The sequence below is a fragment of the Marmota monax genome, unplaced genomic scaffold (genome assembly GCF_021218885.2).
Source record: "Marmota monax isolate L192 unplaced genomic scaffold, Marmota_monax_Labrador192_F-V1.1 WCK01_AAM20220418_F8-fsc00059, whole genome shotgun sequence".
NCBI classification, from domain to species: Eukaryota; Metazoa; Chordata; class Mammalia; order Rodentia; family Sciuridae; genus Marmota; species Marmota monax.
The window spans coordinates 2,244,604-2,256,643 of record NW_026693595.1 but is presented as its reverse complement, the minus strand read 5'-3'; the positions used below and the strand labels follow the sequence as shown (position 1 = coordinate 2,256,643).

Sequence of the window (12,040 nt, the reverse complement as noted above, 5' to 3'; positions counted from 1 at the left end):
ACAACATCTTTGTTTGTATATGGTGCTGGGGATCGAACCCAGGCCACATGCATGCATGGGGCCGCTACCACTTGAGCCACATCCCCAGCCCCAGTCACAAGTTTTTACCTTTCCCTTTCACATCACCACATGTCCTGGGAGCACTGCAGACCTGAGATTAGATGCCATAATGCCTGCTGCACAGTGAGAAAGGACAGGGAGAGAGGGAATGAGGAAGGAAGGAAAAAGAGGAGAAAAGAAGGGAGGGAAGGAAGAAGAAGGAAGGAAAGCAGGGGAGGGAGAGAAGAGAGACAGAAAGACGAACACGTGCTTTACCCATGTTGATGCCTTCCGTTATTATCCATGCTCCTGTTGTCTCTGCAGCTTTGACCAAACCCTGGCTAAAGATCTCTTTAAGCTTAGAGGACATCTTAAAGTTCTGGAGACCCCCATGGACAGAGATGACAAGCTTGGGCAACTCCATCTTCCACTCTTTCAACATTAAATGTAATAGATGATCCGGTTTGGTATCATAAGAAGTTCTAATGTACTGGAAGACAGACACATATCCATGAACAGAAAACAGTGAAAAATACATACCAGGCATGGAAACAATGAGCACACAGCAGGGAGATCAAAATGGCCAAAACCTGCAAGGAAGTGTCTACAATCTCTCTTAAAGTTCATCCTCACATATTGGAAATATTTACTTTTAAAAGATCCCACACCCCCTTTAAGTTCCTTCTGGGAATTCTAAGTCACTGTAGGAAAGTTTCCTCTGGCTAGAGGCTTGGCCCCCACTGTCCTCCAGAAGGCCTGAGGGGAGGCAGAAACACTTCAAACAACTAGCCAAAATCACCACCTCAGCAAACCTGGTAACAGAAAGCTGCGAGAAGTAGGTGAAATGTGACTTCATAAATGCTGTGGCTTTACATCCACTGGACCTCTTCATATATTCACATAACAAAAGATTCAGAAGCACTTACAAGAAACTTATTATGAAGTTTTTAACCTTCCAATCATTTCCTTTATTCAGCATGTCCTTCTAAAAACATTTTCTTTTCCAAAACAAATTCTTTTCACAGAACAATCATCTCTGAATAGTCAATGCAAGCAAAATAAAAGATGAGGGAAATCCAAACCAGCAAGTAGCTTCCGGATCATTTTGTATTTTGCCTAAGATTTACATGGCGCAACTGGCCTTCTTTGTCCAGGATGATGTAGCCACATACAAGCCATTCAAATACTGTAATGTTGAGATGGGCTTGCCTCCCTCAAGTATATGTCCAAAAAGCAGATTTATAGAATGAAATTAGAGCAATAAGAAACCCAGAAGAACCACAGGTAGAAATCATACCTGCAGGTAGGGATCTCACACTATCCTCCAGAATGGTAGAAATTGGGACAAGATGGGGGAGAACTGGGGATTGAACCCAGCCACAGCTGAGCCATGTTTATTTTTTATTTTGAGACAGGGTGTCACTGATATGCTTGGGGACTAGCTAAGTTGCTGAGGCTGGCTTCGAACTATCCATCCTCCTGCCTCAGCCACCAAGGCTGCTGGGATTACAGATGTGTGCCACTGCACCCAGCAAATGGTAGCTATTCATCTTTGAAATTCATAATACACCATCCCTTATTTCATTATTAAAATTTTGAATTTCTGAATGTTGGGATAGGAAAGCTATCACCAATGTAATTGAAAGAATCCAAGAATAATCATGATTTAATTTACAAGGTAGGACATATTAAAATAACAAAAATTAGCCAAACTACATGGCTATATTATGTGCATGTACAGAAATGTAACAATGAATCTCACCATTAAGTACAACTATAATGCACCAAAAAAAATATGGAAAAAATAAAATACTAGAAAGATGGGCATGGTCGCACACATCTATAATCCCAGAAACTGGGAGACTGAGGCAGGAGGATCATAAGTTCAAGGCCAGCCTGGGCAGAGAGAGACTGTCTCAAAATAAAATTGAAAAGGGCTGCAGATGTAGCTCAGTGGTAGAGCACACCTGAGTTCAATCTCCAGGACTGAAAAAAAAAAAAAAAAGAAAAGAAAAAAACTGTATTCACGAGGATGAACTTTTGTTTCAAATCCATCCACCTGCTGGTCACACTCCAGGGTACAGCTGATGCACAGCTTTCCTGAAGTGGGCTTACCTGGGAAAACTGCCTGTGATTCAAACAACAGGGAATTCACATGCTCAAGAGAAAGGACCTGAAGGATGGCTAGCCTGTCAATACTATGTGTTGTGGTTAAGATGTGTCTCCACAGGCCCACATGTTAAAAGTTTGGCTGCCATCCTAAGGTACTATTAGGGAGGCCTTCTCAGAGGTGGGTCCTAGTGGTCATTCATTGGGGGCATGTCCTTGAGGGGAATGTTGGGACCCCAGGCCCTTCTCATCTCTCTCTCTCTCTGCTTCCTAGCCTCCATGAGGTGAACAGACCTCTTCTGTCATGTGTTCCTGCCATGATGTCCAGTGCTACCACAGGCCCAAAGCAACAAGGCCAAGTGACCGTGGACTGAAACCTCTGACAGTATGAGTCAAGATTAATCTTTTTAGCAAACCTTAGAGTGGTAGGTGTGTTCTCCATCTTGGAAATTAATAGTGCCAAAGGTATCTGTCGGGCTTTTCATTGTATGTTTTTCAACAGACCACTGTTCACTTTCATTACCCTTGACAGCCGAGCAAGTCCAGGCATAATCTATCCCATGATGGTCTTGGATCAATCGGCCACAGCAACACCTACATTCCAGAAAATAAATGACTTTAGCATAGAAAATCAATGCAATGTTTCTACATTTTCCCAGAGTAATATACAGATGCCATATGTTAATAAGCCTTACAAGTTTACATTAATATTTATATTAGACTAATATACATTACATTGGATTGTCTTCTAAATTTAGAAATACCCTCCTTGGTTCTCTCCTTTGATTAGACATAAGTATCATTTTGGGGAATGTTTTTCTAAAATGTTAAAAATCTCTTGCATATTTATGTACATAGAGCCATTATTCACAATAGCCAAGAGGTGGATATAACACAAATATCTATCTTGGATGAATGGATAAACAAAATGCGTATACATACAATGGAATATGATTTAACCTTTAAAAGGAAGGAAATTCTGATATATGCTAAATCATAGGTGAAACTTGAAGACATTATGGTAATTCAATAAGCCAGAAAAGACAAATGTGATGTGATTCCACTTATATGAGATATTTAAAGGAGTCAAATTTATAGAGACTGAAAGTAAAATAGTGGTTACAGTGGCTGCGAAAAAAGGCAATGGAGAGACACGTAGTGGATAGGGTTTCAGTGTTACAAGATGAAAAAATTCTGGATATTACTCAGCATTAAAAGAGAATTAGATTATGGCATTTGCAGGTAAATGGATGGAGCTGGAGAATATTATGCTAAGCAGAGTAAGCCAATCCCCCAAAAACTAAAGGCCAAATGTTTTCTCTGATTAGTGAATGCTGATCTATGATGGGAGAGGGCAGATGGGAACAACGGAGGAACTTTGGATTGAGCAAAGGGGAAGGCTGGGAGGAATTATGGGGGTAGGAAAGATGGTGGAATGAGATGGACATCATTACCCTAGGTACATGTATGACTGCACAGATGGTGTGACCTTGTACAACCAGAGAACTGAAATGTTGCTCTCCATTTGCATATGATGAATTGAAATGCATTCTGCCGTCATGTACAACAAAGTAGAACAAATAAAAATAATAATAATTTTTTAAAAGTTCTGGAGATCCATTACACAACAGTAGGAATGTACTAAACACTACTGAACTCTATACTTCAAAATCATTAAGAAAGAGCTAGGATGTACATACTCCCCAAAACTTAATGATACATACCCAGTAAAATGTGTAAAGACCACTTTATCAACACCAAAAATCATTTGAGAATGCACCCCAATAGCTGTATATTTATGTATAAATTATAGTGTGTATTAATGTTAATCTACATAATAAATTAGTCAAGACATAAGTGAAATTACAAATGCCCCAGGTTATTCATTATTGTTCAGTTCACAATTGCAAAAGATTGCAAATAATTAGATAACCTAAACATTCATCAATAGAAAATCAAACATGTAATTCATGGGGCATCCAGAGCTCTCTCTATCCTGTTACAGAAAGCATTTTAAGGTGTATGGAAGCATTCAACAAAGCACACAGGGAGTATCCTCTACTATGTCTTAGTGTCTGTGGAAAACAGAGGAATAAAGAAAAATTTAACACATTTATTTTTGCTATGTGTGTACTAAAAACTCTGCCTCCACCCTAGAGCAAGAATAAGATGAACATTTTTCACTATAAATCTTCTTAAACTTTAGTTTTGAACTATGTGAAATTGAAAATTGTGCTGTAGAGTTTACTAGGTGTTTCTCAAACACTCTAAAATTCTGTAATTAATTCAGAAACTCATATTCAGGCTTTTCATGTCTTCCTGTCCTAGCTTTCAGGGAATGTCGGTGCTTAGAAGTTTTACCTCTACAGCATGTTGAAAAATATAATAGTAAATTTTAATTATTTTTTAGATTTAAAAACAGAAATACAAATTCCAGTCTCTCTTCAGGATCCCTCAATGTATTTTTTTTAATTCTGTGGAGTTTATACATCCCAATTTAATGACCCAATGTTCTAGAGTGTATATTGTGAGATCCTGGTGTGCTGGTACATTCCTATAATCCCAGAAACCCAGCAGACTGATTCAGGAGGATCATAAGTTTCAATCCAGCCTGGGCAGAGATATCATGTCTCAAAATAAAATAAAAAGGCCAGTGATGTAGCTCAGTTCAGTGTCATCGGTAGAGTGCTTGCCTGGCACATGCAAGGTATTGAGGTTCAATTCCCACTACTAGGGGGTAAAAAAAAAAGTGAGGGAGAATTGTGAGAGAAGAGAATATATTGTATGATTTTAAGATGTTGTGTGTAGCTCTTGCAAAGATTCTTATGAGCAACTAAAACCAATGCAGATAGACGGAATCAACACATAATTACAGATATTAATCCACCTGGAAAGTACTTCATATGTGGCTAAAGACATCAAAGTCCTTCCTGGATACAAAAAAAAAGTGCCAGAGTATTTTCCAAATTCAGTCAAATCAATCAGTCATTAAGTATAATATTACAACCACAATAACCAATGCTTATCTGGTGCTATAGAGTTTAGTAGGTGTTTCTCAAACACTCTAAAATTTTGTGCATATTATTTTCCTTTTTATCTGACTTGCTAAACTGAGGACTCTATTTTATAAAAATTTATTTTTCATTATCCAATTCTTAATGTAAACCTAAGGATATAATCAGAATTAAGGTAATTTTATTTCTCTCTACTAAAAAAAAAGTAACAGTAGAATGAATTTGACATAACTCTCCTATGTACATATGCTAATACACAACAGTGACTCTCAACATCATGTACATCCACAAGACCGGGATCCTAATTGGAATAAGATACATTCCATGTTTGTATAAAATATCAAAATAGATTCAACTGTCATATATAACTAAAAAGAACAAACAAAAATTTAAAAAAAATAAAAATTACCAGAAATATTAAAAAAGAAAGAAGAATAAGGAAAGGTAAAATTGGTCACCAAAAATCACCTAAAATATTTTAAAAAAGGAAGGTAAAATCAGTTAATAACACATAGTTTAAAGTATACATCATTGTTAAAATTTGTATTGCACTGTGAATTTCAATAAGTACAAATGTTTTTTCCCATAGAGCTTGGTATGCATAAAACTTACTTGCAAGCCATGGATCAAGCACATGATGCATATTATTTTATCCAAGCACAAGATAATATTAAGATAAAATTTTAATGTTTTCCATGTTTCAATTGGCAGCAACTCTTGTCAAAGACCTTCAGTTATGTAGGTAAATGTCTCAAGTAATTCAAATAATCAATTACATTCAAACAGTCACTCACCATCAAAAAAAATCTCATTTTTAAAACCTTCCTTGGAAAAGCAAATAGCATAGACTTTGTACTGAGTCCATTCAAGATGCAAGAAACTATCCTATTGAGTCATAAACACATGCCTTAAAGTTAAAAAGAAGCTTATTTATACAAATCTTACCTGATTAAATTCTGGCAAACTTGGCAGCCTGGAGTACATCTAAATGAAAGAAACCAAACATCTATTAGTTTACTTTTGTATTTAAAAATATACCTAATGATTATATAGTCAATACCCATTATTTTCCATAGTCTGGTAATCAAGATTTGCTGAGTATTCCTATACCATGTATTTTCCATATGTCATTTACTACATATACTGTAACAACAATGATATAATTATTAAAACATTTTGGAGTTTGAAACCAATATGCTAGACTTAAATCTCATTGATTTAGTGATTCCTCTAAGTCCCAGTTTTCACAGTTGGAAATAACATCTGCCCTATAAATTAATTAAAATGATTATTTGAGCTTGGCAAGCTCATTACTTGTCAGGCACGCATCCAATACATCATTGCATGTGCAAGAAGAAATGTTTTCACTATTATGCTTTTCAATATCTTTTTTGAGGGGGTGTAACCAAGGGTTGAACTCAGGGGCACTCAACCACTGAGCCACATCTGCAGCCCAATTTTGTATTTTATTTAGAGACAGAGTCTCAGTCGGTTATTTAAGACCTCACTTTTGCTGAGGCTGGCTTTGAACTCTTGATTCTCCTGCTTCAGCCTCCCAAGTTGCTGGGATTACAGGTGCCACCTCACCTGGCTTTTCAATGTATCTTGACCCTGGATATGGAAAGCCCTCAATGCTACAGTCTTGTTTTTAAAAAGTTATCTTACTTTCCTAGACTGGAGTACATGTTTAGCATGTGAAATGCCCAGTTCAACCCTAGGTTCCCAAAACAAAATATTAAAAATTATTTTACTTTTCTGGACACTTTTATACATTCATATGAATTTTGAATTGTTGTCAAGTTTCCTGAAAAAAATATATTTTTAGAATATTTTAGAGGGAAGGATACTGGAGAACAAATCTAGGGATGCTTTACCACTGAGATACATCCTCAACCCTTTTTATTTTGAGACAGAGTCTTGCAAAGTTGCTGGGGCTAGCCTGGAACTTGCCATCCTTCTGCCTCAGACTCTTGGGTCACTGAGATCACAGGCATGAGCCACCACATCCAGCCTTTTTAGGATTTTGATAGGTATTTTATTAAATTTATAAAACAATTTGGAAGGCAGTTGGCATAATTATGATCTTTATCCTTGTTAATCTTTCCTTTTATGATTCAGAAGAACCTGTGGATTTGGGGGTTAGCACTGTGGTCATCAAAGATCATATTTTCAGTGTAAAGAAGTTTTAACAGGAAACTCAAATTAAAATAATAGAAACAAAGGCAATGTTCATAGAATAAGGGTCATTCTGTAATTCCGAAACTCATATTCAAGCTTTTCATGTCTTCCTGTCCTTGCCTTCAGGGAATGTCTGTGCTTAGAAGTTTTACCTCTATAGCATGTTGAGAAGGAAGAGGAAAAAGATGCTATAACTGAGTCTATCAGGTTGATTCTCATTAGGAAGTAAAAATAAGAAAGAATCAAAGATAAATTTTATTGAAATTTATAATAATGAAATACTGCCAATTTTTTCCATTATAATGAAGAAAATTACATAAAAGCTACAATTTAGATAATCTTACTAGTATCTAAGAAAAAAGCCTTTGCCATCCAGTAACTTTTTATAATCTCACAAAGATGGAGTTAGCTCTCTTCTGCATAAAACATATCAGGTCTTAGATCATTCATGGAATCATGATCATTGTTTTTTTTTTTTTTTTTTCATGTTGAGGATTGAATCCAGGGCCTCATGCCTCCTACATTTGTGCTCTACCACTGAGCTATACCTTTGACTCCCACTGATGTTCTCAAGTCTAACTGATTTAGCAATTTGATCACTTTTTGTGAAGTTCAAGGTGATCATGAAGATGATTTTCTATTTTCAGAAGCAAAATGACCCACTTGGAACTTAGTCTGCTTTCCACTGCAGCCACATAATATTACAAGACATCATAAAAGACGAAGGAGAAAAACAAGGTTGCCTTGGCATCTATAAACATTTTGTAAACAAGTAAAATGAGAATTTCCAATCACGGGGCTTATAGAGGGCAGGTAATTTGATGAGGGTGGAACTGGTCAATGTTTAACAAAGGCAAGGAACACTATTTTAGTCATCCCCAAAGAAAAAGAATTTCAAGAACCTCAACGTGTTCCTAAGCACACAACTATGATTTCTACACTCTAATGAATTTAAGGCCAATGGCTCAAAGAACCTAAGTATAGAGTGGCTCCCCTAATTAAAATGTGACTCTTCTATTTTCCTTTTAGTTTTTGCCCCAAGGGCAAAGATAGCCAATCTTAATTCCATGGATCTGATTGCCCTGGGGAATTTTCCATATCCATTTCTTCCCCTATCTTTCACAGGCTGCCTTATTGAACTTTGTTCTGCAAGTGGAGTTTCCAGAGGGCTGTCAAGAACACAAAGTAGTCAAACTCAAATCACTCTGTTCTACTGACAATTTTTGTTCAAACAGAAAACCTATGGGAGGAAAATAGAACTGAAATTACCTGTTCATATAATCTAAGTACAGTATCCTGATAGGTCCAAAATAGTCACAGATAATTCAGTTGAGGATGAAGAATATTCACAATATTTTGAACATTTAATATCCAAATATTATAAATTATTTATCCAAATTTGATGGAATGGATATATTATTTTCCTATAACATCTATCTCCCCCATTAAGAGGAACAAGAGCAAGTAGAATAAAATCCACCACAGCTGGGCATGTTGGGGCATGCCTATAATCCCAGCAGCTCAGGAGGCTGAGACAGGAGGATTTAAGTTCAAGGCCAGCTTTAGCAATTTAGCAAGATTCCGTCTCAAACTTAAAAATATAAGGGTTTACATTAAAAATATAAAGTGGTTAAGCGCCCATGGGCTCAATCTCCATTACCAAACAAAAAAGAGAAAGAAAAAAATCCATTACAATATGAACAGTGATATCACTGTGTTTAACTTCTTTCTTCTTTACACTTCATTAATTCAATGATCAGGCTCTTATAAGGAGCCTCATTTGGGACAGGGACTGTCATAGGCACTGGGGCTGAAGTGAGGCACAAAATTGACAAGGTCCCTTTTCTTAGCAGATTTTCTACAATAATCATGCAGTTCTTTTATAAAGGGAAAAAAACAAACACTCATTAAAATTAATTAATGCTAACTTTATAGATATTACCAGATCTTCTGACAAGGGGTATTTCTAAATGTCTACAAACGGTCTTGCTAGTCAAATTGTTTTAAAAAGAAAACTTTAATTAAAAAGTATACCTGTGAGGGTCTTTTGAACTGGGTATGATTTTGTTGCATTCTCTCTTGTCAAACACTCCTTCGATCCAGGATTTCTGGGACTGAACAGAAAGTGTCTAAGTTAGAAGCATAACCACGGTAGTTCAGTTAACCAAGATAATGTTTCGTTATCATGGCTACTCACTAAAATGCTAAGATCAACCAAAGCTGATTTCTACTACATAAATAAGCCAAATGTGAACACAAAAATACAATTCATCCATTATCTCACTTTGAGCAACATGTATCCTAATAAATACATAACTGATGGGTTCTCTTAAGTCAGCTAAAAATCACTTTCATATCTTGCACCATACTCCTGTGGCATAAATACCTAGCTCTCAAAACTTCAAAAATCTCACTCATAAAACCTTTTCCTTTGCCTAAGATTTCACAGGGAGCAATAAAAAGTGCCAGAGGAGAGATGCCATCTTGGCAAGATTCTATACATAGTCCATAAACCTAGTTTACCTTGGCAGTATTGCCTCATGTTACACAGCCCTTAACCGTCCCAAAATCGAAGTGGTTCACTGGAATTCTTTCTTCCTTTGTAATAAAATCTGTCCCATTCCACAAAATGCAAGTCATAGCCAACCTCCTTCATTAGCTGGATTGAAAGTCTAGAGGCAGATGACATTGGTTCTACCACAGAACTCCAACAACCAATAAGCTTGGCCTTTATCTAATATGAAAATATTTTAAATTCCATGTTATATATTTTTAGTCAAATCAAAGGTAAAACTCAGCTTTTGGTTGGTAGCCTGAGAATTTAAATTTAATGTATTTTTTTTCCCACAGAAAATACATCCTGACTTTTAAATCTTCCTCACAGGACCACTCATAATACAATTTAGTGTCCTTTATGGCCTACTTTTATGATAGCTCCCATAGTCCCAGTGCCAGTCATTTCTGTTGCCCCAGGGCTCAACCCAGTGCTTTCTGAATGGGCAACAAAATGAACACACTTAAAACACACTTCAGGTACACTTTGTAGAATTTTCCTCCACAGGTGTAAACAAGGAAGCACACGCATAAAAAGAACATAGAATTGGTTTTCCTAAACTCCCATATCTTAGCTCAAAATTATGGCAAGAGAAAAGCAGTCTTGATTTTCAAGTATTTCAAATAATTCTTACTTTAAAACTTTATTCTTTTCTGCTTTCATAATGGTCTCATTTTCAATATGCTCTCCAACACACCCTGGAGAGACCCCATGGTCAAGGTTTGCTGGTTCTGATGTAGTAGCCCAAATATGGATGGGACAAATGCCCAATGGGCTAGCTTCTTCTGATGGAGTAGTAAACCATTGACACAATAGTAGTTAACAGTGGGGACTATGCCATTTCTGTGGCCACTGTGGCAGCCTTCACAGAAGGGGTGTATTTTGTTTGTTTTGTAATTATTGTTACTTGGGGGAGGAAAAGGGAGAAATAAAAATAGTGTTGACTTCAGTTTGCTTTACCCTAAAATACAATCCGATTTTACATTCAATCTTAGGCCTCAGGTGAGGGCCAGGAATTAGAAAGAATTGTTCCAAAGACTGGTCCTCCAACAGCAGCTGTACATAAAATAACACTTCCCTAACTGACAGTATTTTTTTTTTTTTTTTTTTTTGCTTTGTGGTGCTGAGGGATCAAACCCAGGCCCTCACCCATTCCAGGTAAGTGCCCCAGCCTCAGCCCCTCCCTGACAGCATATCTACTCTACAATTTTTGAGGGTTTCCAGACCATTTTCTCAGGGAAATCTCTGAGCAGGTATAATCTTAGAGATTCCTTAGCTTTCAGAAAATTATTTTATTTGTTTTGATTCCATAGTGCGGTACGATTGGGCATAAGAAGGGACAGGTAACAGGTCATTTCTTTTCTGTTTTAAAAAAGAGTGGAGGTTGTACCCTCAAATAGCTAACATCTGGGCTAGGGTTGTGGCTCAGTCATAGAGCACTTGTCTTGCAGTATGAGGTACTGGGTTGATCTCCAGCACCACATAAATAACTAAATAAACAAAATAAAGTTATAAAATAAAATCCAACATCTAATAAATACTTTTTGGATGAACTAATGACTTGCTCCTATTTTGATGCCACCGGTTCTATTCACATATGACAGTACTGAAGTTTGACTGTACTTGGTCTGCTATCTTTACTTATTAACCTTATTACAATTTACATCAAAAGAGGCATTGCTTTATTTATCTTGGAATCTGCAGTCTTTGGGGAATCAATAGAATAGGTTAAATGAAGAAGGAAGATTTTCAGACTCCAGAGTGATGTTTGCTATATTCTCCACAGAGCTCCTTCCTTGGAGCAAGACCCCTTCAGACTGAGTGCCAGGCAAATGGACTTGCAGGTGCACGAACAATCTTTTGGCTTAGGAAAAGTATCAGTGCAAAGCTGGCTGGTTCACCAGAAGCATCAGCTCAGAGCCCTGTCCTGAATTTTGTTTGAACTCTGCAGGGATGCCTCATTTCACTCACTGGATCCAAGAGGAACACTCAGAAAAACAGCATCCAAACCCAACGTATCCAGAAATTAAAGGCCTGTTGCACCAACATTACCATGAGGTATGTTGATTTTCCTTTAAATAATTTTTTAAAAAATTTATTTTTTATTTTTTTATGTTGGTGCTTTCAGAGATTTAACCCAGAGGTG

General features: G+C 36.8%; 1 protein-coding gene across 6 annotated transcripts in view; it reads right to left on the bottom strand.

The window, feature by feature from the left end:
• Trpm6 (transient receptor potential cation channel subfamily M member 6) overlaps window positions 1-12,040 on the bottom strand; it is a 172,443-nt gene that overhangs the window by 109,507 nt on the left and 50,896 nt on the right. For 5 of the 6 annotated variants that reach the window (XR_009228196.1, XM_058584000.1, XM_046459453.2 and 2 more), the window contains exons 2-5: window positions 9,375-9,454; window positions 6,108-6,146; window positions 2,565-2,742; window positions 316-529 (exon numbers count right to left, since the gene is read on the bottom strand). Coding sequence is in view for 5 of the 6 variants with exons in the window: in XM_058584000.1 (XP_058439983.1) it covers window positions 316-529; window positions 2,565-2,742; window positions 6,108-6,146; window positions 9,375-9,454 (511 nt within the window). In the remaining variant the exon portion in view is untranslated. Of the gene's footprint in view, window positions 1-315; window positions 530-2,564; window positions 2,743-6,107; window positions 6,147-9,374; window positions 9,455-12,040 lie in introns of those variants that run through there. The other variant, XM_058584002.1, reaches the window with a different exon arrangement.